General features: G+C 36.1%; 1 protein-coding gene across 8 annotated transcripts in view; it reads left to right on the top strand.

The window, feature by feature from the left end:
* NBEA (neurobeachin) overlaps nt 1-27,195 on the top strand; it is a 786,519-nt gene that overhangs the window by 672,935 nt on the left and 86,389 nt on the right. For all 8 annotated transcript variants that reach the window (XM_033235426.1, XM_033235381.1, XM_033235435.1 and 5 more), the window contains 3 exons: nt 3,611-3,751; nt 13,288-13,407; nt 26,341-26,493. In XM_033235426.1, the coding sequence (XP_033091317.1) occupies nt 3,611-3,751; nt 13,288-13,407; nt 26,341-26,493 (414 nt within the window). The remainder of the gene's footprint in view (nt 1-3,610; nt 3,752-13,287; nt 13,408-26,340; nt 26,494-27,195) is intronic.

Genomic DNA, 27,195 nt, shown 5'->3' with positions numbered 1-27,195 from the left:
GCTGGGCGCGGTGGCTCAAGCCTGTAATCCCAGCACTTTGGGAGGCCGAGACGGGCGGATCACGAGGTCAGGAGATCGAGACCATCCTGGCTAACACAGTGAAACCTCGTCTCTACTAAAAATACAAAAAACTAGACAGGCGAGGTGGCGGGCGCCTGTAGTCGCAGCTACTCGGGAGGCTGAGGCAGGAGAATGGCGTGAACCCGGGAGGCAGAGCTTGCAGTGAGCTGAGATCCGGCCACTGTACTCCAGCCCGGGCGACAGAGCCAGACTCTGTCTCAAAAAAAAAAATGGAAAACCAAACTTTTTGTAGCACTGAAGTTTGAGACAGATTTCTCTCTTTGGTCTTCAAAACAGGCAAATTGAGTGATAAGAGTAGAGAAAATTCTCAGCATTATTTCTTCAATAACTACAGTAGTGTTTCATGTGACCATCCTAATGCTACACATGTAATTTCTCGTAAATTTTATAAGGAATGCGAATTTGTGTACATTAGTCACTTCTTGAATTCTTTCATATTGGAAATAGTGCTTTTTTGCAAGCTATGTAGGCTTTTTGGCAGTTTTTAAAACTGAATTATAATAATAAAGTTTTATAGGGATAGAAATGTTATTTTTCATTTTTGCATTTTTTGCACAATTTTTGCCTATTTGTTAAAGTGTTCACCTGTAACATAAAAACTAACAAAGACAAAACAGCAATAAATCTAAAAATAGGGTTTAAACTTTCAGTTAAACTTTTGTATATGGTAACACTTAAAAAGCACAGAAATCACTGAATCCAAATGCCCACTGTTTGACAGAAAAGGAAACTATTTATTGATGTAGTAACTATGATGAAAATTGAAAAATATTGCAAAGTAAATTTGTAAATTTTATTAAGTGTAGCCTTACCTTTTGACCAGAATTCTTACCATATGCATCTGCCAAAATTCAAATGATATTGACATTGCAGTATTTGCTAAAATTTTTAAAGTATAGCAAAGTTACAACCTTGTCAATATGTAGGTAAGTAGGTAATTGATTGATGGATGGATAAATATGATATGATAGGTATCTATTATGATCTCTTTAGAAAATATGTCATCTATGACAAAATTCTCATTTCCCTAAACAAAACATTTTGAAGCTTTTTGCTTTCTAATTATTTATTACTGTTTGACTATTAGAAGCAAAACGATAGAAAAATATTAAGTACAAAGCAAATCACTTTCATTATGTTCCATAAAAGTCATTTCTAACCTTGTTAGGTAAAAATTCAAAATTAGAAATATATTGTAAGAAGTGACTAATAGAGGGATATGCAGACTTTAATACCGTGCAGCTGTTTCCTACATAGCATTACTCTGTAAAACACTGCAATAAAATGACTTTGATGAAACTTGTGTAAAATAAAAAATATAAGTCTTTTCCTTTTCCAGAAATGTAAGAGAAGACTGGAAAAGATTAGAGGAAGAGCCATGCTCCTTTTTAAAGAATGCTTTGTGAGATTTTACAGGACAAACAGTATCTGATAAGATCAAACCTTAGGGATTGCACAGACATTTTATGCATGTGAAAGGTCTATTAGCATATTCACGACAGAACAAAGTATTAAACATTTTCAGTGCTTTGAAAATATACTTACTGAGTTAGAAAAACATATCTGAACATCTAGTAAAGTATAAAATATGTAGGTAATTTTAAATGAAAAACTCATTACTTTGGGCCAGGCGTGGTAGCTCACGCCTGTAATCCCAGCACTTTGGGAGGCCGAGGCTGGCAGATTACGAGGTCAGGAGATGGAGACCATCCTGGCTAACACGGTGAAACCCCATCTCTACTAAAAATATAAAAAATTAGCCGGGCGTGGTGGCAGGTGCCTGTAGTTCCAGCTGCTTGGGAGGCTGAGGCAGGACAATGGCATGAACCTGGGAGGCAGAGCTTGCAGTGAGCCGAGATCATGACACTGCACTCCAGCCTGGGCAGCAGAGCAGGACTCTGTCTCAAAAAATAAGTAAATAAATAAATAAATAAAATAAAAAACTCATTACTTCGATTCCATAACAGACTTTACATTCATTTCACTTTATAACAATTACTATTTTACCAATAATGTAATTATGTTGTTTTAAATAGTATTAAGATTTTATGTAATGTTTAACAAAATTACATTACCTTTCTTATATCTATCTAAACAGATTTGAGAGATAATCAATGAAATTTAACAAAATAAAGTTTAAACCTTAGAACATTTTTTAAAAATCTAAATTTTTATACTATCATACTTTGTTTTACAAAATGAAGACAAAAAAGTTTAGGAACCTTAAAATATTAACATTCTTGTGCATGCAAAATACAACTTCTATATAAATAAAGTGTTGAGTTCTTGTTAATCATAATTAAAGTTAACAAAAAATGAACATAATTTACAAATAATTTAAATATTCAGGATAAGCACCCTTGCAAATAAGAGTTTATTATGGAAATTCTGACAGACTTTTTACTGCTGATGACCTCATTGTGTTATTTGAATTAGTCTCCTGAGGCCAAAAGAAAAGGCTCATAACAATTTATAAATGAATCTTCCTCTCTTGTGTAACATTATGTGTCCCATTGAAACACTAATTTTCTACTACTTCTCTTAAAATTAAGCCTTCGAGGGATCTTCATAGTTGATTATAAATATTAAATTTTGAAATAAAGTAGTTAGACATTGTACTGAGTACTCTTGTTTTCTCTGTAAACATACTTACTTTTACAGTATGCAACTTAAATCAAAATAATGTGCTTATTTGATACCATAAGCACGGACTCTGTATACCATTAATCCAAAATCAGACAAAAACTTAAGCTAAGGAAGTTTGCTATTGGAAATCATGAAGATGGTGTGCTGGAAATTCCTAATCATTAGATGTGCTAAAATTTTGAGACTATGATGCAATTAAGCACATGCTTTATTGAAGAAATCAGTGTAGGGATTAGCATCATAATCAGTAAATAGGGTGGCGGTACTCATAGGAGAGGTCTTAGTGGCCTCAGCAAAATGCTTTCCAGGGAATCTGAATTTCCTGACTTATTCCATCACCCTTAGGTGTGTAGTTTAACAATGAAAAGGATAGTTGTTCCATCTATATAGTAATAGAATAAGACTAACATTGTATCAGGGGTCCATATGGAGGGTTGTCTTTCACACTCTGGGTAACTGGCTGTTAAGGTTTTCACTAATATGGTTGTCAAATGGTCAATCTCTTTACCTTCTCTGCATTGGGTTTCCTGTATTCTAAGCTAAATGTTCATTATGTAGCTTAGTAAGTAATAGGAAAATAACAAAACTGTTCATGTGGCCTTAACAGTTTAAATGAGATCACCTCTGATAATCTAGTTTACAAAAACTGTTAGTAAAGTCTAGAAACTTTGGACTGTGAATCATCCTTTTGGGCAGTTTTTAACAAGTGTAATGATTTGTAATTAATATCAAAATCCAGTATGTTTAAAAATGTAATACAAAATAATGTATTTATGCTGTATGGCTAAAAGGAATTAACAGTGAAATACTGAAAGTATAAAGATTTATTACCTAGGATATCTAATATGACTGTATTAAACAAAATATTTTTTTCTTTTAATAGCCAATTGGTGCTTTGAACCCAAAGAGAGCTGTGTTTTACGCAGAGCGTTATGAGACGTGGGAAGATGATCAAAGCCCACCCTACCATTATAATACCCATTATTCAACAGCAACATCTACTTTATCCTGGCTTGTTCGAATTGTGAGTATCTTCATTGAGTTAGTTTGCCTTTGGTACCTTAAAAATTTTAACATAAGTAAATTAAATACAATTCAAATCAGTTGTAATTTGTTCTAAACAAAGATTAGAGACAAATAAAGTAGAAATTAAAGATTCCAAAGTAGCAATATATGAATTTTTTAATGCGTTGTCTCATTTGCAAAATTGGATTAGAAAGTTAGTTATCTATTGCTAGGTATTATGAACTGAAACCAGACCAGTTGTCCAGTTATAAAGGAGCCAAAAATTGAGTACATACCTTTTTTTTTTTTTTGCAGTGACAGGGTCTCTCACTCTGCCACTGAGGCTAGAGTGCAGTTGTACTATCATAGCTCACAGCAGCCTTGAACCCCCAGACTCAAAGGGTCTTCCTGCCTCAGCCTCCCAAGTAACTAGTACTACAAGCATGTAACACCTTGCGTGGCTATTTTTTTTGTTTTGTTTTGTTTTGTTTTGTTTTGTTTTTTGAGACGGAGTCTCGCTCTGTCGCCCAAGCTGGAGTGCAGTGGCCGGATCTCAGCTCACTGCAAGCTCCGCCTCCCGGGTTCACGCCATTCTCCTGCCTCAGCCTCCCGAGTAGCTAGGACTACAGGCGCCCGCCACCTCGCCCGCCTAGTTTTTTGTATTTTTTTAGTAGAGACGGGGTTTCACCATTTTGGCCAGGATGGTCTCGATCTCCTGACCTCGTGATCCGCCCGTCTCGGCCTCCCAAAGTGCTGGGATTACAGGCTTGAGCCACCGCGCCCGGCCTATTTTTTATTTTTTTGAGACAGATTCTCGCTCTATCGCCCAGGCTGAAGTGCAATTGCATGATCTCAGCTCTCTGCAATCTCTGCCTCCCGGGTCCAAGCGATTCTCCTCCCTCAGCCTCCAGAGTAGTTGAGATTACAGGCACCCACCACCACGCCTGGCTAATTTTTGTATTTTTAGTAGAGATGGGGTTTTGCCATGTTAGTCAAACTGATCTTGAACTCCTGACCTCAGGTGACTGGCCCGCCTCAGCTTCCCAAAGTGCTGGGATTACAGGTGTGAGCCACCGTGCCCGGCCCAGCTATTATTTTTAAACATGGCATCTCACTTTTTTCCCCATGCTGGTCTCTCACTTTTGTTCCCCTGGGCTTCAGTGATCCTCCTGCCTTACCTCCCAAAGCACTGGGATTGCAGGTGTGAGCCACCACACCTAGCCCTGGAGTGCATTGTTAATACCCTCTGCCTCCTTTCTCACAAATGATGCACACTGGCACTTGCTCTCCCCCAGCCCTCTCATTCTTACTTCTTGGGCGGCATGTTTTACAACCAGTTTCCAAATATTTTGAAAACCTCTTTCTGTTACTTTTCTCTTTCTCCTAAGACATAAATATATTCAAGTCTCACTGATGTTTAAAAAATAAGAAAGAAAAAGCCTGCTGCCAGCCCCCGCCCACTCTGCAATTCTTTCCCATCTCTCTCCCTGCATAGTCAGATTCCTGAAAGCACAACCTCTGCTGTCCTGCAATGCACTGTGGTACCTGTTGCCTCTACTTTATCACCTCCCATTCAGTCTTTAGCCTGGTTGATTTCAGTTCCACATCCATCACTTTACTGAATTGTTTTTGTGAAGGTCACATATTATGCAGATAAAGCTTCCCATTTCTTACCGATCATGTCTCTTGAAGCATTTCACACCATTGCTAATCTTCTCTCCTTGAAATTTTCTTTCAACGTTCCTTTTACAATATCCTCTCCTGGTTTGCCTCCTGTCATCCTAACTGTTCTGCTCAGTCTCCAGCTCAGATTCTTTTTCCTTCATGTTTCTATTCCCCAGGATTTTTCTTTATATTTCAGCTGAGCTGTGTCATTCAGTTATAAGCTAGTGATTTCCAGCTTCTCTCTTCTTTGCAAACATTTATCTTGTGTTCCTGACCTATATTTCCAAGTGCCTGCTAGATATTTCTACCTGAATATCTCACAGTACCATAAGCAGCATTTCAATAAATGAACTCCTCATCTCCCTCATGAACCTGCTGTGGTTAAATGCCATGATTATTCACTCAGCTGCCCAATCTAGAAATTGAGAAGCTTTTTCCTAGATATTTTCTCTATTTTTCCAACCTCTTATATCCAATCAGACATCCACAGATTCTACCAACTAAATCTCTCTATCTCCTTTTCTCTATACTCTGGCACTTTCTTTAATTTAGGTTCCCATTCTCTCTCACCTAGATTATTGCAAAAGCTCTTAGCAAACCTCTTTTCCTTTATTCTTGCCTTCTCCATTCTGGTCTAGATAGGAGCACTGTAAGTGACTGAGGAGTACTGTAGAATGCTAAATTAAATCTCTTAATCAATAATTTTCCACTTATTAAGATATACCTCCGACCACTCTATTGTATGAGGCTGATGTGCCCAAGAAACACATTGGTAAAGCAGAGTATATGAAACTGCATCTCCTGTCTTCGAAAATATTTTTTTCCTAAACCTAAATGACAGCTCTAGTTTGTAGGTTTTCCTTAAACATTCTCTCCATTATGGGGAAAAAAATAACTTTCTACAGAAATTTAGTATGAATATATTTTGAGTAACTTGCAAGCCATTGATAGGTGACAAACTACAATTATTTTTGTTAAGAAAAATTTTGTCAGAATTACGATTCTGTTTGAGCATAAATCTTATCTCTTTCATAATTCTACGCCAGCGTAAGAAGTAAAGGAAGTCTGGACTAACTAGTCTTTTGAGAAAAAAAACCCAAATCTTATTTTTAAAACTAAACTCTGTAATGATAAACTAAAGGAAAAGACATAAAACTATTTTTAAACCAAAGTTATTAAATCAGTCTAATTTATCCAAATGTTCACCTTAATTATGTGAACTTGGATTCTTTTATAAAAATGTTTCTGAGTTAGAAGTTTCTTAAGAAATACTTTTTACATCTGGTACTTTTAAAGTATAGAAGTTCTCTTTTTTAATTTTCTGTTAATTTTGAGAGTATTAGATTTATATCATTGCCTATTTATAAAGTAATCAGAACACAGCATCTTTAGTTTCTGGGTGATAATAATAATTCCAGAGGTAGGAAAATACTTCACACTCACAAGAGGCAAATGCTTTTCAAATTCCAGATACACGGACACATGAAGAGCTGATAACTTCCAGCCTTCAGTTTCAGCCATAGGTCAAAACTAAACAGTGTCACAACAATTGACCAGTCAAGATCTCAAAAGAGCTGGTTTTCTTTATAATGGATATAAAATATGCTCTTAATTGATTTGAACTCACAAATAGGCAAACAGACAAGAATACAAAAAAACTAATTAATTAGATTCACTGATCACCAAATGATAAGACCATAAAACCAAAACTAAATGCTCAATCATTACTACCACCAGTGGAAAATTACCTATTAGCTGTACAGAAACCAGAAACAAAAAAATCAGTAGAAGGAGCAAATTTTAAAACCTAGAAAAAAAAAGTCACCGAAGTTCAAGTTTTGTTTGCTGCCTAGGGTCTACCCTGGAAACCGAGAAAAGATATAGCTGGGCTTAAGTAGCCCTTGAGATAACACTTCTTAAGCTACACAGTTAATCTGAGTTCATCAGGTTAGTCCACATGGAAATCTCGAAGGGACCACCAAAACTGTTAGCAAAGGAAATTTTTAGAAAACATTGAAACTAGAGATTTGCAGCCTGGGAGGCCTTTTCATACAACCTCAGGTCCCGTCAATGACAGTCATTGCCTTAGTGAGCCAGCTCCTGTAGGACAGGTGGTGCAGGACACCTCTTTCAGGTACTTTGAGGATGAGAAAAAAAGTCAGGAGTGCTTCCTGAGAAAATGTTATCTACTAGGTTGTTTGGCGAATTAAATGAGAGTATATATACAATAGTATTTTGAAATACATAAAGTGGTATTCACTGTTTTTTTACCTAATCAAGTTAGTCTGAAGCCAGATTTACAAGACTCCTTCAAGTGTGACTCCATAAAAATACTTGTTATCAACAGCCTGATTTAAGTTAACCTCATCTATCCCTAATCAGCTAAACACTTTCCCAAATCGTAACTCAGAATTTATCCTTAAGTTGATTTACTATTCCAGCGAAATGGAATTCAAACTTGAATCTATGCAAGGGCATGCCAGAATATTCTACACATTTATCCTACACATGCCCTTGTCTATAGCAGTGCTGCACAACAGAAATATAATGTAAACTACCATGTGACTTAAAATTTCTAGTAGCCATATTTATAAGTAAAAAAGAAACAGGTAAAATTAATTTTAATAAATATATTTGTTAATCTACTATTTCCAAAATGTTATCATTTAAACATGTAACGAATATAAAAATGTAAAATTAGACATTTTACATTTTACATTTTTGGAGGAGGGTGCTGAGTCTTTGAAATTCAGAGTGTATTTTATATTTATAGTGCATCTCAATTTGAACTAGCCACATTTCAGGTGCTCAATAGTGACATGTGGCTAGTGGCTACTGTTTGGACAAACCTATAAAACTGCTTTTATGGGAACTCAGCCCAAATATCTTATGTCATGTGGTTATAAATAAAAGTATCAGTCTCATGGTTTACTAAGTGTTTAACCTAATGGTCCAGGAATCGTGATTTCCTCACTCCCATTCCAAGGAGTTCATGAAATAGAAAATGCATTAAAATTTGGGTCACTAAGAATTTGTTCACAAAAATAAAATACAGATTAAAATAAGTGTCTGTCCTTTACCTTAGGCCTTTTAGATCTAAAGTCATTAAACTTGTTATTTGTTTCGGTGTACTTAGTATGACAAAAATAATAATTGCTTAAAAATGCTAAATAACTATATACTTCATTACTTTAAATTAAAAATATTATTTTAAACAAAGTACCAGTGAAATCACTTGTCTACAATATGAGACTCTGAAAAGACTGTTTTCCTGACAACTGCCGTTGGGCAAATCATGAATAAACTTATAGCAGCCTTTGGAGTTTCTTCAGATATTAATATTAAAAGACACATTTTACTTGGGATGTTTTTACTTTACATCTTACCCTAGTCATATAACACGTATACAGAAATAATTAAATTTTTTTCTCTGACTTGCTGACCACTTAGTAACTGGTTCGCCTTCCAAATTCAGTATATTCAGCCCTCCTATTCAAAACTCATTTGTCAAACGTTTCATAATTTCCAAGGAAGTGATGTTTAGAATTTGAAACTTTCTGTGTAAATTATGGCTTGTTTTGAAAGCTTACCCTAAAGCCTCTTTAAACCATAATGTGTCTTTAAAAGTATATATGTATAGTAGAAATATTTTTGCAAGTGTTGTGACTAAAACCAAAAGCTAGTGCTACTGAATAAAATATTGTTGTGTTTATCTTGAATTCTGATGCATTGAGGACAATGCATATTTACTCAGAGAAAGATGAGAAATACTTAACCAAGAGCCTAGTGCATGGTAGGTACGTAGGTTAATTAGTGAAAACTTTTGGAAAATTCTAAAAGACCCTTCTTGGTTCTTGGAAAAGAAATAGGAGAAAATAAACTTCTGGAATTAGACAAAGGCCAGTAGAAATAATGGTTCCTCCATCTGTTAGAATGTGACCTTGAATTTTCTCAGATATAAAAGGGGAATAATTACACCTACTCTGACGGGTGATAGTAGGGATTCAGTTAACTTAGCTAATACAGAGCCTGGCACAGAAAAATGCTTAGTAGCTGTTATTTTCCTTCCCTTTTTATTTTATTATGCTTCCTATCACTTCAAATATACATCTTTTATTTGCTATAGTTATGTTGCAGGCACTACCTATTACCCATAAATGAGGTTTGTTTTGGCTTTTAAATGGAATGAAGAGAAGATAAAGAACAGAACTACAACAAGCAAAAGACATAAAAGATTATTATGAGATGACTAATCAAAAATCACGTAATACAGAAGAATGAAGAAGTTTAGTAAAGAGAAGAGGCAGCAGGGAAACAGCATTAGTTGCCCGTGATGGAATTAGTTGATCCGTAATCATCCAAAAGCAAGAAAGGCTGTTAGTGTCTTCAGATGGGACTAAGGGATATAATAGAATACAGAAGGACAGGTACTTTCCAGTGCAGGCCAGGTGAGTTAGTTTTCCATCACTGAAAAAGGATTGGAAGATATGAGATGATGTTGGTGTGGATGTAATTAGGAGAAGAAAGTCTGCCATTGGCCACTTATATTGCAGGACCTAACCTGAACTTTTTAAAGCCTAATGAGTTCCAGAATTGCAATTTCTGAAATTACTGTTTAATATTTATTCCTTCATACATCTTATCTCCCATGCCTAAAACTTTTCTAATATAATGGTAAAATGTCCAATCTATTGATGTACACATGGAAAATGGCTCAATTGACAGTTGGTAGGCAAATAAATATAAAAGTTATTCAAGCTTAATATAGCACCTGATCTTCTATGTTATTCAGACATGAGTCAAACGAAAAAGAAAGGCTTTGCATTGTGCCTCGAAGGTAAAAGGGAAACACATGGAAGAAAGCAATCTCCACGGTAATCAGAGCTTGAAAGATCAATACTTACTTATAAACAAATAGGTTATCAATTTCTATTAGTACTCTACCACTGTAGCAACTGGAGGCCTTCAGGAATAATGAGAATATATGTCAGTAATGTAGTATGTGACCCTAAAACAGTTGTTAATCAGATCTTTTTAAAAGCTACTTAAAACACTGAAATGTGGAATTCAATATTCTCTGCTTTTAGGTGCCACCAGCTTCATTCATAACTTTGTTACTAGAAATAAATATAATTCTTTAAGTTCAGATTTCTTTTCACTAAGCCCATCTGTGCTATTCTTGGCATGTCTTTGTTAAGAGTTGAAAACTAGACAGGATTTTGTAATTTAGGTTGAGGTAGAGATCAGCTTTTAGCGGCTGATGGTAAGTACGGCTTTGCATCTATAAATGAGTTTTCACTCACATCTGTTTAATAGGTTAAAAAACCTAGAGACAAGCCTGATCCCTCTAAATTAATCTCTGCCCACTACCTACGTGAAAATTAAATGCCTTCCATCAGCATCCTGCAATAACAAAGTGGGTTCTGAAGATACAACTGTTTGGTCAAACCTACTAGTAGTTAAGAACTGAAAAGAAAACCCGTATCTTACTCTCACCCACCATACTCCCATCTCCCAACAATACCTTGTATGTTTAGGTGTATTTGACAAACATTTATTAAACATGGTGAGCCATGTGCTGTGCTTGGGCCTGAGGATAGAGAGGTAGATAAGGCCTTAAGAGCTGGCAGTCTGGTGGGAAGTCCGACAGCGAATACTTGGCATGGTGCGTAAAGCTAGTAGTCATTTTTATAACTCTGTCAGGTAAGATACATCAGGCTTTCTGTGTTATTGCGTTTAATCTTATTTAATCCCATAATTCCCCCAAGGTATTGTCGTTCCCACTTTACACAGACGAAGGAATGGAGACAGTTTCTTGATACAGTTACTTAAGGTTAAGTAACCTTGCCCAAGACAGAGAAATAGTTCCACCAAGATTCAAACTGAAATCTGTCATATTTCATTCAGTTTACCATTGCTACATCTGGAATTTTTATATCCCCATTTTAATTAATATAATTTAGTGACAGATTGTTTTCACTACCTTATTTTTGATAGTGAATTAAACATCTGAAAAGCAAATAAATTAGTGAAAGACTTGTCATATAATTTTTTTCTAACTTAATTTCACTAACATTTATTTATTTCTCATATCACTTAAAATCCTAAATAACACTATGGACTTCTTGGATGCATATCTTATTTTCAGGTGAATCAGTACTGTCCCCCTTACTTCTATATTGTTTTATCATTCTTGATCTTATCTCTTTCGTCACCCTTTTCTCTCATCCAATGCTGAACATGAAATAGTGGCAACATATTACAAGTTTACGAAATTGATGACATCTGGCCATACTAAATTTCAGGGAAATATTGAGGAAGATCAGTATTTGTTGCCCTTTACCCCAACAGCCAGCCCTTAAGGTTAGTGGCAAGAAGGGGAGTTTAAGGGGACATAGTATGTACCCCTTGTATGTTTAAAGTCTACAAAGGAATGAACAGAGATTACGTATTAAAAAAAGAGGACTAAAATATTTTGGAAAATGTCATGTAGGTTTCTTAGCATTATTGAACCTGGGAATAACATATCATTCGTCCTAGGCTTGAGAGAGAAGAATTAAAGCAGGGAAAAGGAAATATGTATCTATCTTTGCTATAATTGTAGTTAAGAAATCCTTAGCAGGAATGAATGTTATTTAATCCTTTTAAACTTGGAAGCAAATTTAATGACATCAAAAACATAAGAACAACCTAAGAACTCCCAGCAAGAGAACTCCCAACTTAAGAATTACAGAAAAAGCATTAAAATTAAATGCATTAGGACATTGCAATAAAGTTATTCCTAGGTTTTCTGTCATAGGGACATGTGCTGGATGGCAGTCACTGTGTTATCCAAAGATAATAGTCACAGAATACAAAAAAGTCTGGTTTATCTACTGCCGTTTGTACTTACTTTATTCTTCGTTCAACAGATTGTATATCGAGCAACTTCTGCATACCAGGAGTTGTTCTAAGTGTTGGAGATAAAACAATGAATAAGATACATACGGAACCTACTCATAGTAAGGAATATAGACAGATTAACAATCAATTAAAACCAGTGTGATAAATGTTTCAGTGCTGTTTGAGGAAATACAGATTGCAATTTGAGCACACCGGAGAGCCGCGGTAGCGCAAGGAAAGTTTTTCAGGAGAAAATGACATCATGGCTGAGTCTTAAAGCATGAAAAGAACTTAGCCAGGTCAGAATAGTGAAATAAATGGGTAAGTTTGTACCCGGCTTAGGGAACATCATATACAAGGGACAAGAGGTGAGAGTAGTGTGGCAAGATTTTAGAATGTGAAGAGAGGAATGGTGAGAGGTAAGAGTTAAGCAGGTTCCAGATCATTCAGGTTCTTGTAAAACAAATTAGGTAGTTTTAGACTTTCTCCTAATCACTCCCAAGAGCTATTGAAGGTTTTTAAGCAGGGATTTGCATTTTAAAAACATCATCAGACCATAAGGTGGTACTAATACTTTCGTAGTCTTTCACAGGTAATCTAAGATGGATATTCTGTACCTAATTCCACACTGCAGTGTTCAATATCAGAGTGATTTTTCTTATTGCAATGTTAGTGTATATATATATATAGCCTTATTTTTTAGAAAGAAAGATCCAACTTATGAATGTCACTAATGCAAAATTATTTCTCAGAAAATCATAGAGCACTGTAACCCCATCATTTCACAGATCAGAAGACCAGAAGCTGCCAGAGTTGCAGACTGGCAACTGCTGCCTTGGCCTAGTCAAGCCCAGACAGGCATCTCCTACTGCCTTAATTTGGGGGCATCTTTCTAGGACCCTGCTCTGCTTCTACATCTTGAGGGTTTTAAAGATAGCCATGTTTCACAAAGGAACAAGGGCAGCTGTGTTTAGAGGGGTCAAATTTCTGATTCTGTTTTTTACTTAGGAACCTTTCACAACCTTCTTCCTCAATGCAAATGATGGAAAATTTGATCATCCAGATCGAACCTTCTCGTCCGTTGCAAGGTCTTGGAGAACTAGTCAGAGAGATACTTCTGATGTAAAGGTAGGCTCTTTTATTTGTTGATATTCATTAAGTTTCAAAATATGTGGAAATTTTGATTTTTTAAGTGGGTATGTATAAGACCTTTTATATTGCAGCTTTGTTCCATCGTATTAAAATTATATGGTACATATAACCTTAAAGGAAATAATTTTGAACATTACAGAAAATAAATTTATTTTATATTATTACTCAGTGAAGGTGTTTTCATTATTTCAAAAAATTCCTATCTAATTTAGATAGAATAATCAGGAGATGTGAAAAGCCTATAAATTGCCTTTCCTGCTGTTAACTCAATATTTGGTCCATTCCATAAAACACAGCAGGAATTGGATTTGACCTTAATGTGTCATATTGTTATAGCTTGCCTGGCTTGGGGTTTGCATAGCCTGGGGCAATTAATAAAGCATTAATGACAAGACCCATTTAAAATGTAGGCTTTTCTGTATAGCCTTAGCTTTTACTTGACTGTGCCTGGGGATACTATGCAACAATACACATTAGATTAAACCAACACACACACAATATTCAGAAACAGCCGGAGAGGAGAGTAATTTTACAGTTGGTACTGCTTAACTATTGTTAATTACAAAGATTTGTTATTCATTTATATGGGCTCCTGTTTTAAAAAAGAAAAACATTGTATTCAAAGCAATAATATATATTTGTTCTCTCATTTGTCTCATTTTTTTGCTGATAATAAGGTTACATGGCCAGGTTATTGCATAGGCATATGTGTTTCTTATTTTAAGCTCATTTTCTTCAAGGCACATTTTTTTCCCATTACTGTCACTCAGTATAAAAATGTTATGGTATCATTCCATTTAGAGCCTTAAACCAACAAAAGTTAGTGAGTTAAAATCAAAATTGTCATTTACATATTTATGCTTCTCTATCGCAAAACATTTGTAAAAGGCAATTTCAGTGTTAATGAACTATAATTGGATGAACACAAGTTTTGTTCATTGTTTTTCCAAAGCAGAAAATAAAGGAAATGGAGCCAAGTAGAGTGTAACATATCTGTGTGTTTTATTTGTTGTCGTCAAGCTATACATAAATGAATATTTATTCATACAACATATTTACTTTGTAAAAAAATAAGAGAATTTAATATGCATCCTTACTATATCAAGCTTTGAAGTTCTAACGGTCTTAAAACTTTGCTGAGAATTAAACTCTAAAATATCCATAAGCCATCATTTAAAATGATTTGTTACCAGTGAAGTCAGGGAGGGAATCTGTTTCTTATATAATAACACTTTGAGAATTAATACAGAAAATGGGAATCCATAGGCTCCCATTGAACAGTAGTATCCAGAATTCATACAATGTTCATAAAAAGCACTCAGATATTTTGTATGTGAATTAAATATTCTTACCTATAATTGAAGGCTTCTTATCGCAGTTAGGATTATTCATATTTTAAATCAGAGCTATATCCATATTATATCAGCCTATTTCAAATGAAAATGCCTGCTCACTGTTATTTGACATCATCGCACACACATACACAAAAATTGGCTTTTCAACTTAATTCAGAGATCCACCCTCACATGCCCACACACATACTAGGGTCAGTTATTCTAATTTTTATATATAGTTTTAGATTTCACTTCCTAGCCTGAGAATTTCATTGATGCTTTATACCATCAGTCTCTGATAACCAATGCCCTGTACCAGGCTTTTTCCTCTAAATTCTCCCAGGAATTTTCCTCTTCAAAACCCTTTCAGAAACATTTACATTTTATTACTAATTGTATTTTGGAGGCTCCTGGGGTCACATCATCCAGAACAAAGACCAATGTGGATATCACTAACTTGGGAGTTTTTTTGTTTTTTTATCCTCAAGCAGCTGTACTGAACACAAACATGCAGCTTTTTTTTTTTTTCCCCAAAGACTTAATTAGTTCATAAGAAGCTCATTTCCCCAGGTTGGCATTACACAGATTGCTCTCGTTTTCAGCTCTCTTACCACCACTCATGAACCTTTCATATTATATGTTAATACATCTTAGATATCTTGCCATGCAGACTTCCCCTTTCTTTTTAAAGGCAGCATGCTACATATATACAATAATTTATCTATGTGATCTCTGGTTGATGGAGAATCTTTCTCCCTGATTGTTACTATGAAACACAAGGCTGTAGTGAGCATCTTTGCACAGACATCCTGATGGACTCCTTCTGTATACCTAAAGACTAATTCTTGTTAATGGGACTGATGGCTCAAAGACAATATACGTTTTTTTATTTTTTAAAATACTGCCAAACCATCATCCTCAAAGATGAAAATTCACTCCCTTACAGCAGTGTGCAAGGGTACCTCCTTCCCCGTACACCCTACACCCGTCATCACTATTGTATTAAACAATGGAGCTTCTGTGAGTCTGGCAAGTGAAAAGCTAAGTTATCTTTGTTTTAGTTTGCATTTTTTTTTTAGTGAAGTTGAGCATTTTTCATGTACTTATTGACCTGTACACTGACTCCTGTCTTTTGCTCATTTTTCAGTTGGGTCACATGTCTTTCTCTTACTGATTTGAAAAAGATCTTTGAAATTGCAGAAGGTTCCATTGCAAGTAGGGTTTCTCAGTCATCTTAGCTTTGTTATGGTTCGTTTAATGTGTGTGAGTGCGTGTGCATGTACGTATGTGCGTGTGCGTGTGTGTGTATGTATGTGTGTGTCCAGTCAAATATATTTATATTCTCCTTTATAGCATCAGAATTTGGGGTCCTCATGACCAGAGTGTTAAAGAGAAGATAAGACTTTTGGGTAATAACTAGTGCTAACTTGAAAATCTTCTGAATTCATGATTAAACCTGATGTATCAGATAAAAATATGTTGCTAAGAGTAGTAATTGTTTTGCTACTTGTGTGTTAAAACCTAAAGTTTTTATTTCTTATTTCTAGGCTGTTAAAACACAGCATTTGATATATTTTTTAAGGAAGTGTGTTTCCACTTCCAGAGAAGACAAGTATCTCTGCAATGTCTACTAACTTAGTCAGTTAATCATATAGGAGAGAACTAGGATGCAGTAGATGGTTTTATTCTGTCTGTCTCTATTAATGTCAGTCTCTTCCTGTGCTAATGAACGCAAGCTGGGAAGAAGGAGTGCTGCTGAAGTGACCTTTCAGGAGAGAGGTCTCTGGAGTTGAGTCAGATCAGTTAGTTTTTATTTATTATTATTTTTTGAATTTCTTTCCTCTAGCCTAATCTTGGTAACAATGACATTCAACTTACTGAAGTTCTTACACTAATTTTCCTTAATGCCTTCAAAAGTTGTTATATTACTTTTTGAATAGCTATGTAGATGTCAGAAAAGGTAGCTGTGACAAAATGTCATTAAGGTGACATAGTGTAAATTAATACAGTTAATGGAGGTGCTCGCCACTGACTCATTGACCCATTATGAGCTCTTGTGGAATTAATGAATGCCAGGGCATCAGTCTTTTGAAAAAAAAGGAAGAAAAGAGATGGCAGCTTTAAAACCTTGCAATGAATTATATTAGAAAAGTGAAAACGTCTGGATCGGATTTGATTTCACTAGGAAACCATAAAATGGTATGCTCTCTCAACAAAATATATTAAGCTGAAATGTCAGATTTGATGCAGTAGGTATACAATTATGATAGTGTTAATAGTGGTCTTCTATCATTTTAAGACATACTTTCAGGTCCAATTTCTCAGCAGCTTGAACTTGTCATAAGCTTATAAATTAGAAATTGCATTTGAGGATATGTTCTTATTTTTTGACAGAATGTATATAATACTATTAATTATACCATGGAGTTTTAGTGTAACTGCTAAAATAAAGTAGGAATCACATTTATAGACACAAAATGCCTGCTATAATGTTCATTTTGCCATTTCTTTAGTAATATTTGGTGTTTTTCTGCACTGTTTGTCATTCAGGAAATTTTAAACTACTTGGACTTTTTCCTTAAAAAGAAGCTGATTAATAAAAATTTTTCAATGGGAAGAGAGTCAGCAGAACAGCAGTTATCTTAAGGAGGCAATCTAGTGTCTAATGTGCCTCTGTAGGAGTACACTTACACATTTTAAAAATAAACCCATCTTTTAAAATAATACTGAATAGTTTTCAAACATGTTTTTTGTTGGTTGTTTGATACAGTCCTTGAAACAATCCTATGAGGTAGCAGTCATTGTCCCTATTTTGTAAAGGAGGTTCACAAATATTAAGTAACTCACCTAAGTTCACACTCAGGCAGGTAAAGAGAAAGCCAGTACTAGCACAGAGTCTGTCCAGTTATTTAAGATGCTTCATATCCAAGAGGATTTTAAGAATGGGAGCTGCAAGGCCACTTCATGCCTAGGCCTGGAAGTCACATCAAGTTACTTCCACAGCATTGTACTGCTCAAAGCAAGTCATGGGGCTGGCCCAGAATAAGAGAGAGTAGACACAGACTCCACTTCTTGATGAGATGAGTGTCAAAGTCACATTTCAAGAGGACACTGAGGGTGGAAAGATTACTGTGCCCTTCTTCGGAGACAATCTACCACAGTCCTCTCTCTGGTCAAAATTCACATTCATCCTACATGTAAAATATACTCAACTTGTTCCCCATAAGTCCCACCCCAGTATTTGTATCAGACTGAAAACCTGGTATCTCAATGTCTATGTAAGCTCCACATACAGATAAGGCACAGCAATTCCTAATTTGGAGACCTGGGAACTAAAGGGACAAATTATCTGTCCCATGTACACCCAACATGTGGTGGTAAGACAGAACAGTGAAACTTCAGTAGATACTCCATTCAAAAGGGGGACAATGTGGAAGGAACACAGCAGTTAATGGTTCATAGCAGTTCTGAAACCCAGCCAGGAACAAGTTGCCGATTACCCAGACTGCAGGGACAGGGACTGTCCATGGATTAGGGCCCAGGTCTGTTATCTGGGTTTGGCTCCCTAATTCATTATTTTCTGTGGCTCTTGGTTACTTCCTGTGGGACATCGGCTTTGCCCTCTGAATAATTCTTTTGTTTCCAGAAGAAATAACCATGGTTTGCAGCTGAGTATCTTTCTCTGCATGCTTCCTGACCAGAGAAAGTTAGGGCCAAAGCCTCATATGCCCAAGTTGGTACAGCAGCTTTAAAACTGTGTAGCCTTTCTGTGTATCAAATTAGAAAAAGCTAATACTCACAAATCCTTTTGGAACAGGATTCTCTCTTTCAAGCTGTGAATTAGGATACTGTTTATAATGCCCTAAGAATCCCTTTCTCTAGCGAATCACTCTGTGTAGCTGAGCAAGTCTGAAAAACACTACCTGAAATTTTAACTTTTATAAAAGGGTTTTACAGCCACACCTTTGATTTGAGCTTTATTCTGTGGCCATATTTTACTTGTAGCACCTTGGAATTGATCTTCATCTTGAACCTATGTCTTATTTTGAGAATCTTTTGCCAACTGAAGAGAGTGTTCTAGGCCCTTCTATTTCTTGAAATACCGCTTCAGAACTGAACAGTTTCTTCCTGAGTTCATCTCTCTCTTGCATAGCTTATCTCTCTTGCATAGCTTACAGCATTAGATGAAACCACTGGTCACTTTCAGCATTCTGCCTGGAAATCTTCTTAGTCAGAAGCATATGCTTATTAGGTACTTCTTCTGTCTTTGAAATTTTTGCAGAAGACAATGGTAATTTTCCACCACTACGTAAGAGGGACTGCTTCCAATAACAACTTCCTTGCTGATCTTCCAGACCCCACTAGGCTCCTCACCACCCCTCCCACTTCTGCCTGCTGCCTCATCCCAAGCCAGAATCATGTGTTAAATTCTTTTTATTACTTTACACTCCACTTTGAGGATTCAGTTTCTGTTGTGGTCATTTATTACTTTGTAACAAATCACCCCAAAACCTATAGGCTTAAAACAACTATTTATTCATTGACAATTATGCAATCAGAGTTAAGGCTCAAAAAGGACAGCTAACCTCTAAGCCACACAGAGACAGTGGGGCAGCTTGACTGGGCGGCAGAATCCACAGTGGCTTTGCTCACATGTCTTGTGCCTCATCTGAGATGCCTGGAACAGCCGGGAACTGCCTGGGCATGTCTGTCTGTATCATATGTTTCTCTAGCAAGGGAGCCACACTATTGCATGTGGCAACTGGCTTCTAAGAGGACTGAAACAAAAGCTGCCAGGCCTCTTAACTCTTAGGCTGCCCTAAGAAGCCTTGCAGTGTCACCTTGTCACATTCTGTGTGTTGAAACAAACCAGGCCATATCCAGAGAGAGGGGAAATAGACTCCACCTCTTTATGGGAGGAGTAAAGTGGAGATGCCAAAGGGCTCGCTCGTGGGATGGGAGGACTGTTACAATAAGAAAGCTCTGGGAGTTACCGATTTTAAAAATATTTTAAGTACTAGTTTGGTTTGTACCATTCTCTACTGTCTGAGTGTGCGTCTAGACATAGACCAAAATCTCATGAGCAAGCAATGTATAAAATACATCTGATTAGTTTAGGTTATATATGTCAGTCCATATATATGTCAACTTTAAATAACCATATTCAGAAAATATGATTAAGTGTAAAGTTTGTTTGAGCTCAAAGCTTGAGAATGGTCACCCTGTAACACAGGTTCAAGTAGCCCTGAGTAAACACTCCGATTAGCAGCAATCGTAAATGGGTTTTTAAGAAAAAAAAGAAGAGGCAGGTCCTAAATTGCTTACCAAGAATTTGCATTAAAATAAGATAAGCCAGTGGATATACATTGTTCTCTGTATCACCGATTTCAGGAACATGAAGATAATGGGTAAGGTGGCTGGTCAGAAACAAAATGCCTTTTTAGACAGTTGCTCCCCAGGTTTGGGTTGAGGAGGTGGCGTGAGTGACTGAAGTCCCACACGCACGTCTCTGGACCTGATGAATTTTTGCATGCCTCACATAACTCAGACTGCTGTAAGCTATTTTTTTTCCTCATATTTGCTAAAAATACTTGCATCATCTGAACTGTCTACATAGCTATTCATTGAAACACAAACATCCAAAGTGACAGAACTTTTTAACTGAATGACAGGATGCACTTTGGTACTGGGTAGACTCTAAACTCAGAAGTAATATTTTTGATCTGTGCCCCTAAAAACAATTGAGACCAAATATCTTCTACAGTATATTTTATATAAAGTTTGAAATGTATTGTTTTGTAAACATTATTTAATTTAGTCCTGACATCTACCCTACGAGTTCATTGCTGACATCACCACCATGTTGCATATCAAGAAACTTTCTGTCAAAAGGTTAAGAAAGCTGCCTAGACTAGCAAGAAGTCTGGATTTAAACTCAGACCTGTTTGATTCGGATGTCTATAAAGTAGCCCTTCCCTGGTAGAAGAAATGACAATCCCAGTGCTGCTGCCTGCCCAGCTACCCCCTTTATCTTCAACTCACTGGTAGCCATGAGGTTCCTCTTCTTTAAGAAATACGCTTTGAGCCGGATATGGTGGCTCATGCCTGTCATCGCAGCAGTTGGGAAGGCAGAGGTAAGCAGATCACTTAAGATCAAGAGTTTGAGACCAGCCTGGCCAGCGTGGCGAAACCCTGTCTCTACTAAAAACTACAAAAATTAGTCAGCTGTGGTGGCACACACCTGTAATCCCAGCTACTCAGGAGGCTGAGGCTTGAGAATCGCTTGAACCTGAGAGGCAGAGGTTGTAGTGAGCCGAGATCGCACCACTGCACTCCAGCCTGGGTGACAGAGCAAAACTGCATCTCAAAAAAAAAAAAAGAAAGAAACATACTTTGGAATCTAGGGCCTGTAAAGTTTTTAATCAACATTTCAATGCCTGGAATTTAGGATATGGTAAACATACAGTAATCTTGATTCATTTTTAATTTCACAAATATTTACGGAATACGTATTATATGTTAGGCACCAGTTTTAGCAAAATAGACAAGGTCCCTACTTTCTTGGGATTTCTATTATGATGAGACATGCAAGCATACAGCAATAAATAGAGAAAATTATCATTGCTCTGCAGAAAATTAAAACAGTAAACTCATATAGAATGACTGGGTTGTGGCCGGGCACCGTGGCTCACTCCTGTAATCCCAGCACTTTGGGAGGCCGAAGCAGGCAGATCACGAATTAAAGAGTTCGAGACCAGCCTGGCCAATATGATGAAACCCCATCTCCACTAAAAATACAAAAATTAGCCTGGTGCGGTGGCACACGCCTGTAGTTCCAGCTACTCGGGAGGCTGAGACGGAAGAATCGCTTGAACCCGGGAGGTGGGATTGCAGTGAGCTGAGATCATGCCATTGCACTCCAGCCTGGGCGACAGAGTGAGATTTCATCTTAAAGAAAAAAAAAGACTGGATTGTTACTTTAAAAGGCAGAATACAGAACGTAAGAGCAGGAAACCTGGATTTAAAGTGTCTGGGTTTGATTTTTGGCTTTACCACCTATTTGCAGTGCAACCATTAGCAAATTATCCACCCAATCTTTACCTCAGTGTTCATGTCTATAAAGTGGGAATACCTACTTCACAAACTTTTTGTCAAGATTAAGAAAATATATGTAAAGCACTTAGAACAGTGCCAAAACATAGAAAGTTACCAACATAAATGTTACCTGCTGTTTTAGAACAGAATGACCACAGGTAACACTTAAGGTGATTCCTGGCCTCGGAGCACAAATGTGGTAATTGTCATCTTCTTGCACATAACCAGTTGAATCAAAGAAATGAAACGCTCATATTCTTTGGTTTATATTTTTAAAACAACAAATCTTTTCAATAATGGAATTGTGAATATAAATTATACTAACGTCTTGTGTTTACATACTAACTTTAAATAAAAATTGCTGTTTGAAACAAGATTGTAAAACAATAACACTGAGACCAAAAAAAAAAAAAAATTCCCCCCTCTGCTGCTTCAGCTACTTCTCCCTAGACTTCTTGTAATTTCACTTCCTCTTCTATCCCCTTCAGAAAACTCCAAACTATCCCCAACTCTGGACTTCAGGTTCAGAGAGCTTTAGTCACTGATAGCTCTGGTGTTTTGAAACCTCTAGGGGCTCTGCAAATACGCTGTGCTTCAGGAGTTTCTGTCTGTGTTTAAAACATGTCTGTTTAGTGATTGTTTCCATTATGAGAAATCTGGGAGAGTTTCTTTGTCCCTTCAAACATCAAGCCTCTAACATCTTAACATCAGCCTCTTAGTTAATGCCCTAATTTATGACCACATTTGGGGTGGCCTGAGAAGAATGGAGCCAAAAAAAAAAAAACATCCTTACTTAGGAGGTTGTCCTGTAGGCCCTGGTAACACTACTTCTTTCTATGACTAGCCCCAGTTAGGGCCTCCTTGAATGTTCTTACTGGAGTATTTTTCCTCCTGCCCTTCTAAAGAACCATCAAGACAGATCTTTCTAGGCCTGCCTTGTTCTTTGGTGGAGGCCAGCTGTTAGTGCCTAAATGAAAATGAAATTACTCTTCTGCCACTTCTGCAGTTTGAGAACAATTCTGATGGCAAATTTAAAATCAACTTTTTCTGTATTTAAATTGGGCTATTTTATACTTCTGGGTCTTTTCAATATAACTGGAAAATAAACAAGGTAACATTTTTTAAACAGAAAAGTTTCCCCTTAAAAGGCAGATTCCATGTCAGGGTTGATATCCTTTTCCTTTTATTTAATAAAGTCCTTCATTGACTCTTTCCCCATCTTGAGGCATTTTTCCAACCATCTGCATATTCCCCAGAAGATTTCTAGTCTTATTAAAGTAACTTCATCCAATATCTGTAATAGTTTAATATTTAATGAGCACCTGCTGCATGCAAAGTATAGCACCGAGAGCTACGAAGGATCCAACAAAACGTAAACCTCACAAAATAGGCTCAGAACTTAGCATTTGCCCAGATTTTATTCACACTAAAATTGCATTTTCCCAAATTTTATTCACCATAAATATGACATCCTATGTTTCTTGCGCCTTTGTGAATCTAATTTAATGACTTTCAGTGAAATCGCATTGTAGTGGTAAGTTAATAATGACCACGTATTTTATACAGGAAAGAATGGGAAATAATATATGAAAAACATTATAGAGTGCCAAGATGGTGTAAGATAAATTAAGACTATTTGAGTTGTTTAAATAAAACTAAATGTATTTTACTATATACATGTAGATATATACGTTCCTCTCTGCCCTCAAGGAAGCTTCTGTAGCCTCGTTATAGAGATAGGACATGAGCACAACTAACTGATGAAAGGCAGGAAGGGAAATACCTGATTTATGTGAGTCTAGTACATATAAATCACGCTTCCAACCGAGCAGCTGCACAAGCTTACGTTCCCTCCCACTTTGGACTCTTTAGGGTGTTATTGCTATTGTGTCATATGAAGACCAGGTCATATGCAAATAGCAACAGTCTTTGCCTTCTCTGCACCTTTTACTGATTCCTCATGTTTTCCCAAACAGTGAGAGTAAGAGCAGAAGAAACTATATATTTTGTTAATACATTGAAGTCTGAAGATTAATAATACAGATTTCTGATTGGGTGCCAATACGTGAGAACAGCAATGATCCTTTACTTCTACTCTCCAGTCAGCGATCATACCAAACTGCTCCTTCCTTGACTGATAAACACTGTCATGTTTTCCCCGCCTGGAAATCAAACTCATGATAGTCATTGCTGATAGAACCGTCACTGCTGAAGCGCCCTTTAGCCTGTCTTATCCCTGAATTCAACTGTATGATTTTTGGCAAATAAACGTGTTTTCTACCGTATGGTTTTTCTTGCAGCCTCTTCTCCATTTCCCCGTTAATATTGGAGTCATTGAAAAATTATATTAATTTGTATTAATTCCACTAGAATTCTCTTTTCCTTTTTCGTTGTGACCTTGAGGTCTTGTACATAGTTTATTGCTGATACACATTTGGCTCTTAATGTGAGCCATCTAAATCCCTCTCTTTGGCTCTGTTGCAGATTTCCCCTCTTTGATTAAGTTCCACAGTAGGGCCCCTTTTTCTCCACACTTAGCAGTTGTCCTTCTTTCTTTCTCCTCCCTACACATGCATACACACCACATCTCCCCATTTTCCAATCTCTCATTTACTTTGTCACCCAGTATCTTGCTGTAAAACAAACTTGACTGTGTTAAAAACTGTTTTTTAAAATTTCTAAACCAGTACGACAAAATCCAAACAGCCTATCCTTCATAAAACTTTTCTCATCATCTGGTCTCATATACTTCCTATCATCTCATCTCTCTCTTGTCTTGATCTACCCACAATATACCCTATTCTCCTCTTGTGTTCATCACCACCCCGTAGAACTCCCTGAGGGTGCCCCGCCCCCTCTTTTTGTTTTTGTCTTAGCCATGCTCCAACTCCAATGTCCCATCTCCAATGAAGTCTCTCCTGACTTGCCCAGAATCCCCTGCTCTTTCCTCCCTGCTCCCTTCTTCCACAGCTGCTGTTGTGTATTGTAACCATCTGATTCTACATCTGCCCCACAGGCCAGACTATGAATTACTTAACAGTAAGGCCATGTCTTGTTCATTTTTTGTTTCCTGAATACCCATCACAGTTTCTGGTACTAAAAACCTTTACTATATGCATAAGTAAATGTCAGAGAAACATGTAAAGGATTTTAGAGAGATTTCTATTTAAATGGAAGAAAACTGTGATTCTTAAAAAAGCAAAGCTCCATTTATCCAGGAAAAATCATTTATATGGACCTGTCAATGCACCCATAATGCTGGAGAAAATGAACATTTATATTTTTCTTACAGCTCACAGTGATCATCATAAGAGTAATGATCAGTTTCACACAGAGCATTACTAAAATGAACACCCACTTAAAACATATATATTAGTTTTAGTGGGAGAACTCATGAGGAGAAAGATTTTATGTATGCTTTTTCTAGAAAGTTAGGGATCCAGTTTATTTGAAGACCTCAGTATGTGGTGTTTTAATTTTTTCTCTGCATCCCTAGAAAAGACTACAGATTTAAGTTTCAGGTGTCGTGCCATCAGTGTTGATCATATTACACAAATAAATGTGTAGCCTCACAACCCTATCTTGATATTTGGAAAAAGATGATAAAGATGGTACACATAAAAACTACAGTAGTTTGTTTTAATTTTCTCACAATTACTTTTTAAAAAACAGCAACAAATAAAAACTTTTAGGGTATTAAAATCAGTTCATTTCTATATCAGATTTATTGAAAGTAACATAAACTTCAAATTAAACACTGTATATCACACACAAGTTCGCCTTGAATCCAGTTGTTTATGTTACACTTACATACAAGTAACACAGGTTGTCTTTGCATCCAATTTATTGAGGACCTGTCATTTCTATGGCATGCATTAAATATTTAAAACTGATTATCATATTATGTATCATCTCTTTTATTGTGTTCAGTGATTGATATAAAAATAACTTACTTTATCAAGTCAAAAAAACTATGAATCTCTTTATAAAAAATCACATATTGTAATTGTCAGTATAGATTAAAAGGAAAAGTAGAAAATATGTGATCTATTACAAATACTGGCAATTAATTTCTAATTTGGATAGTTCATTAATTTTCAGACAAAGATTTTACACAACATAGACTTGTTTATATAGCTTTACATATTTGTTTTCTAATGCTATTGTGAACTGTTGTTAATTTGAATACTCATTTCTCTTCATTAATGTATGGGAGGATAAAATAGAAAATGGGTAACATTTTAAAATATCATCTATCATAAACATAAATTTTCAAGTGAATTGTTCACAAGAAATGCTTTATCTTCTCAGATCTTTAAATAAAATTAAATGAAGAATAGAATAGAATAAATTCATAAAATATTGCTTTTAAGAAATTATTTTATTCCATTTATAGTTAATAAGTTATAAGTTAATACTTTTACTCAACTGATTTTTATGAAGTGGTTTGTTTAATATGCTTCATTTTTATTCCTGATAGGAACTAATTCCAGAGTTCTACTACCTACCAGAGATGTTTGTCAACAGTAATGGATATAATCTTGGAGTCAGAGAAGATGAAGTAGTGGTAAATGATGTTGATCTTCCCCCTTGGGCAAAAAAACCTGAAGACTTTGTGCGGATCAACAGGATGGTAAGAGAGATTTGCTTTTGCTTGAGCAGTCATCAGTAAGTTAACATATTCCGTAGTTTTGTTTTGTCCTGTTCTTTACTATAATATTACCAGTTGCCACTTAACATCTGTAAATACAAGGTTAAAATTTTAAGTGAAAAGGAGAACATTTTACTGTTGTCTTGGTGGCATTCCTTATTGTAGAGTGGATTTTCCTTTCATGAGGACTGATAAAGCAATGGTAATTCAGTTATGTTTGCTCCCTTAGGAGAAGGCAATCAGATGAGCATCTGTTGACTAATATAATGTATTCTAAAGTGCTTAAAATAAATGCCTATTTCTTAGTTTTGTCTACTGACTAAATCTGAACACTTTTTTAATTATAAAAACACTCAAAACAAAAAATTTATTTAGAACATATTTATATGTGGGATGTTTATATTGTGAAACCTACCTTAGGGTATAAACATTCTGAAATAGAAAACATGTTTTTTTTGTTTTGTTTTGGAGACAGTGTTTCACTCTGTTGCGCAGACTGGAGTGAAGTGGTGCAATCATAGCTCACTAAAGCCTCAAACGCCTGGGCTCAAGCAGTCCTCCCACCTCAGCCTCTTGAGTAGCTGGGGTTATAGGCAAATGCCACCATGCCAAGTTAATTTTTAAAAAAAATTTTTTTTTGTAAGATAGGATCTCACTATGTTGTGCACACTAACCTTGAACTCC

The sequence above is a fragment of the Trachypithecus francoisi genome, unplaced genomic scaffold (genome assembly GCF_009764315.1).
Source record: "Trachypithecus francoisi isolate TF-2019V2 unplaced genomic scaffold, Tfra_2.0 Contig01461, whole genome shotgun sequence".
Lineage (NCBI taxonomy): Eukaryota > Metazoa > Chordata > Mammalia > Primates > Cercopithecidae > Trachypithecus > Trachypithecus francoisi.
This window is presented reverse-complemented; position numbering and strand designations above follow the sequence as displayed.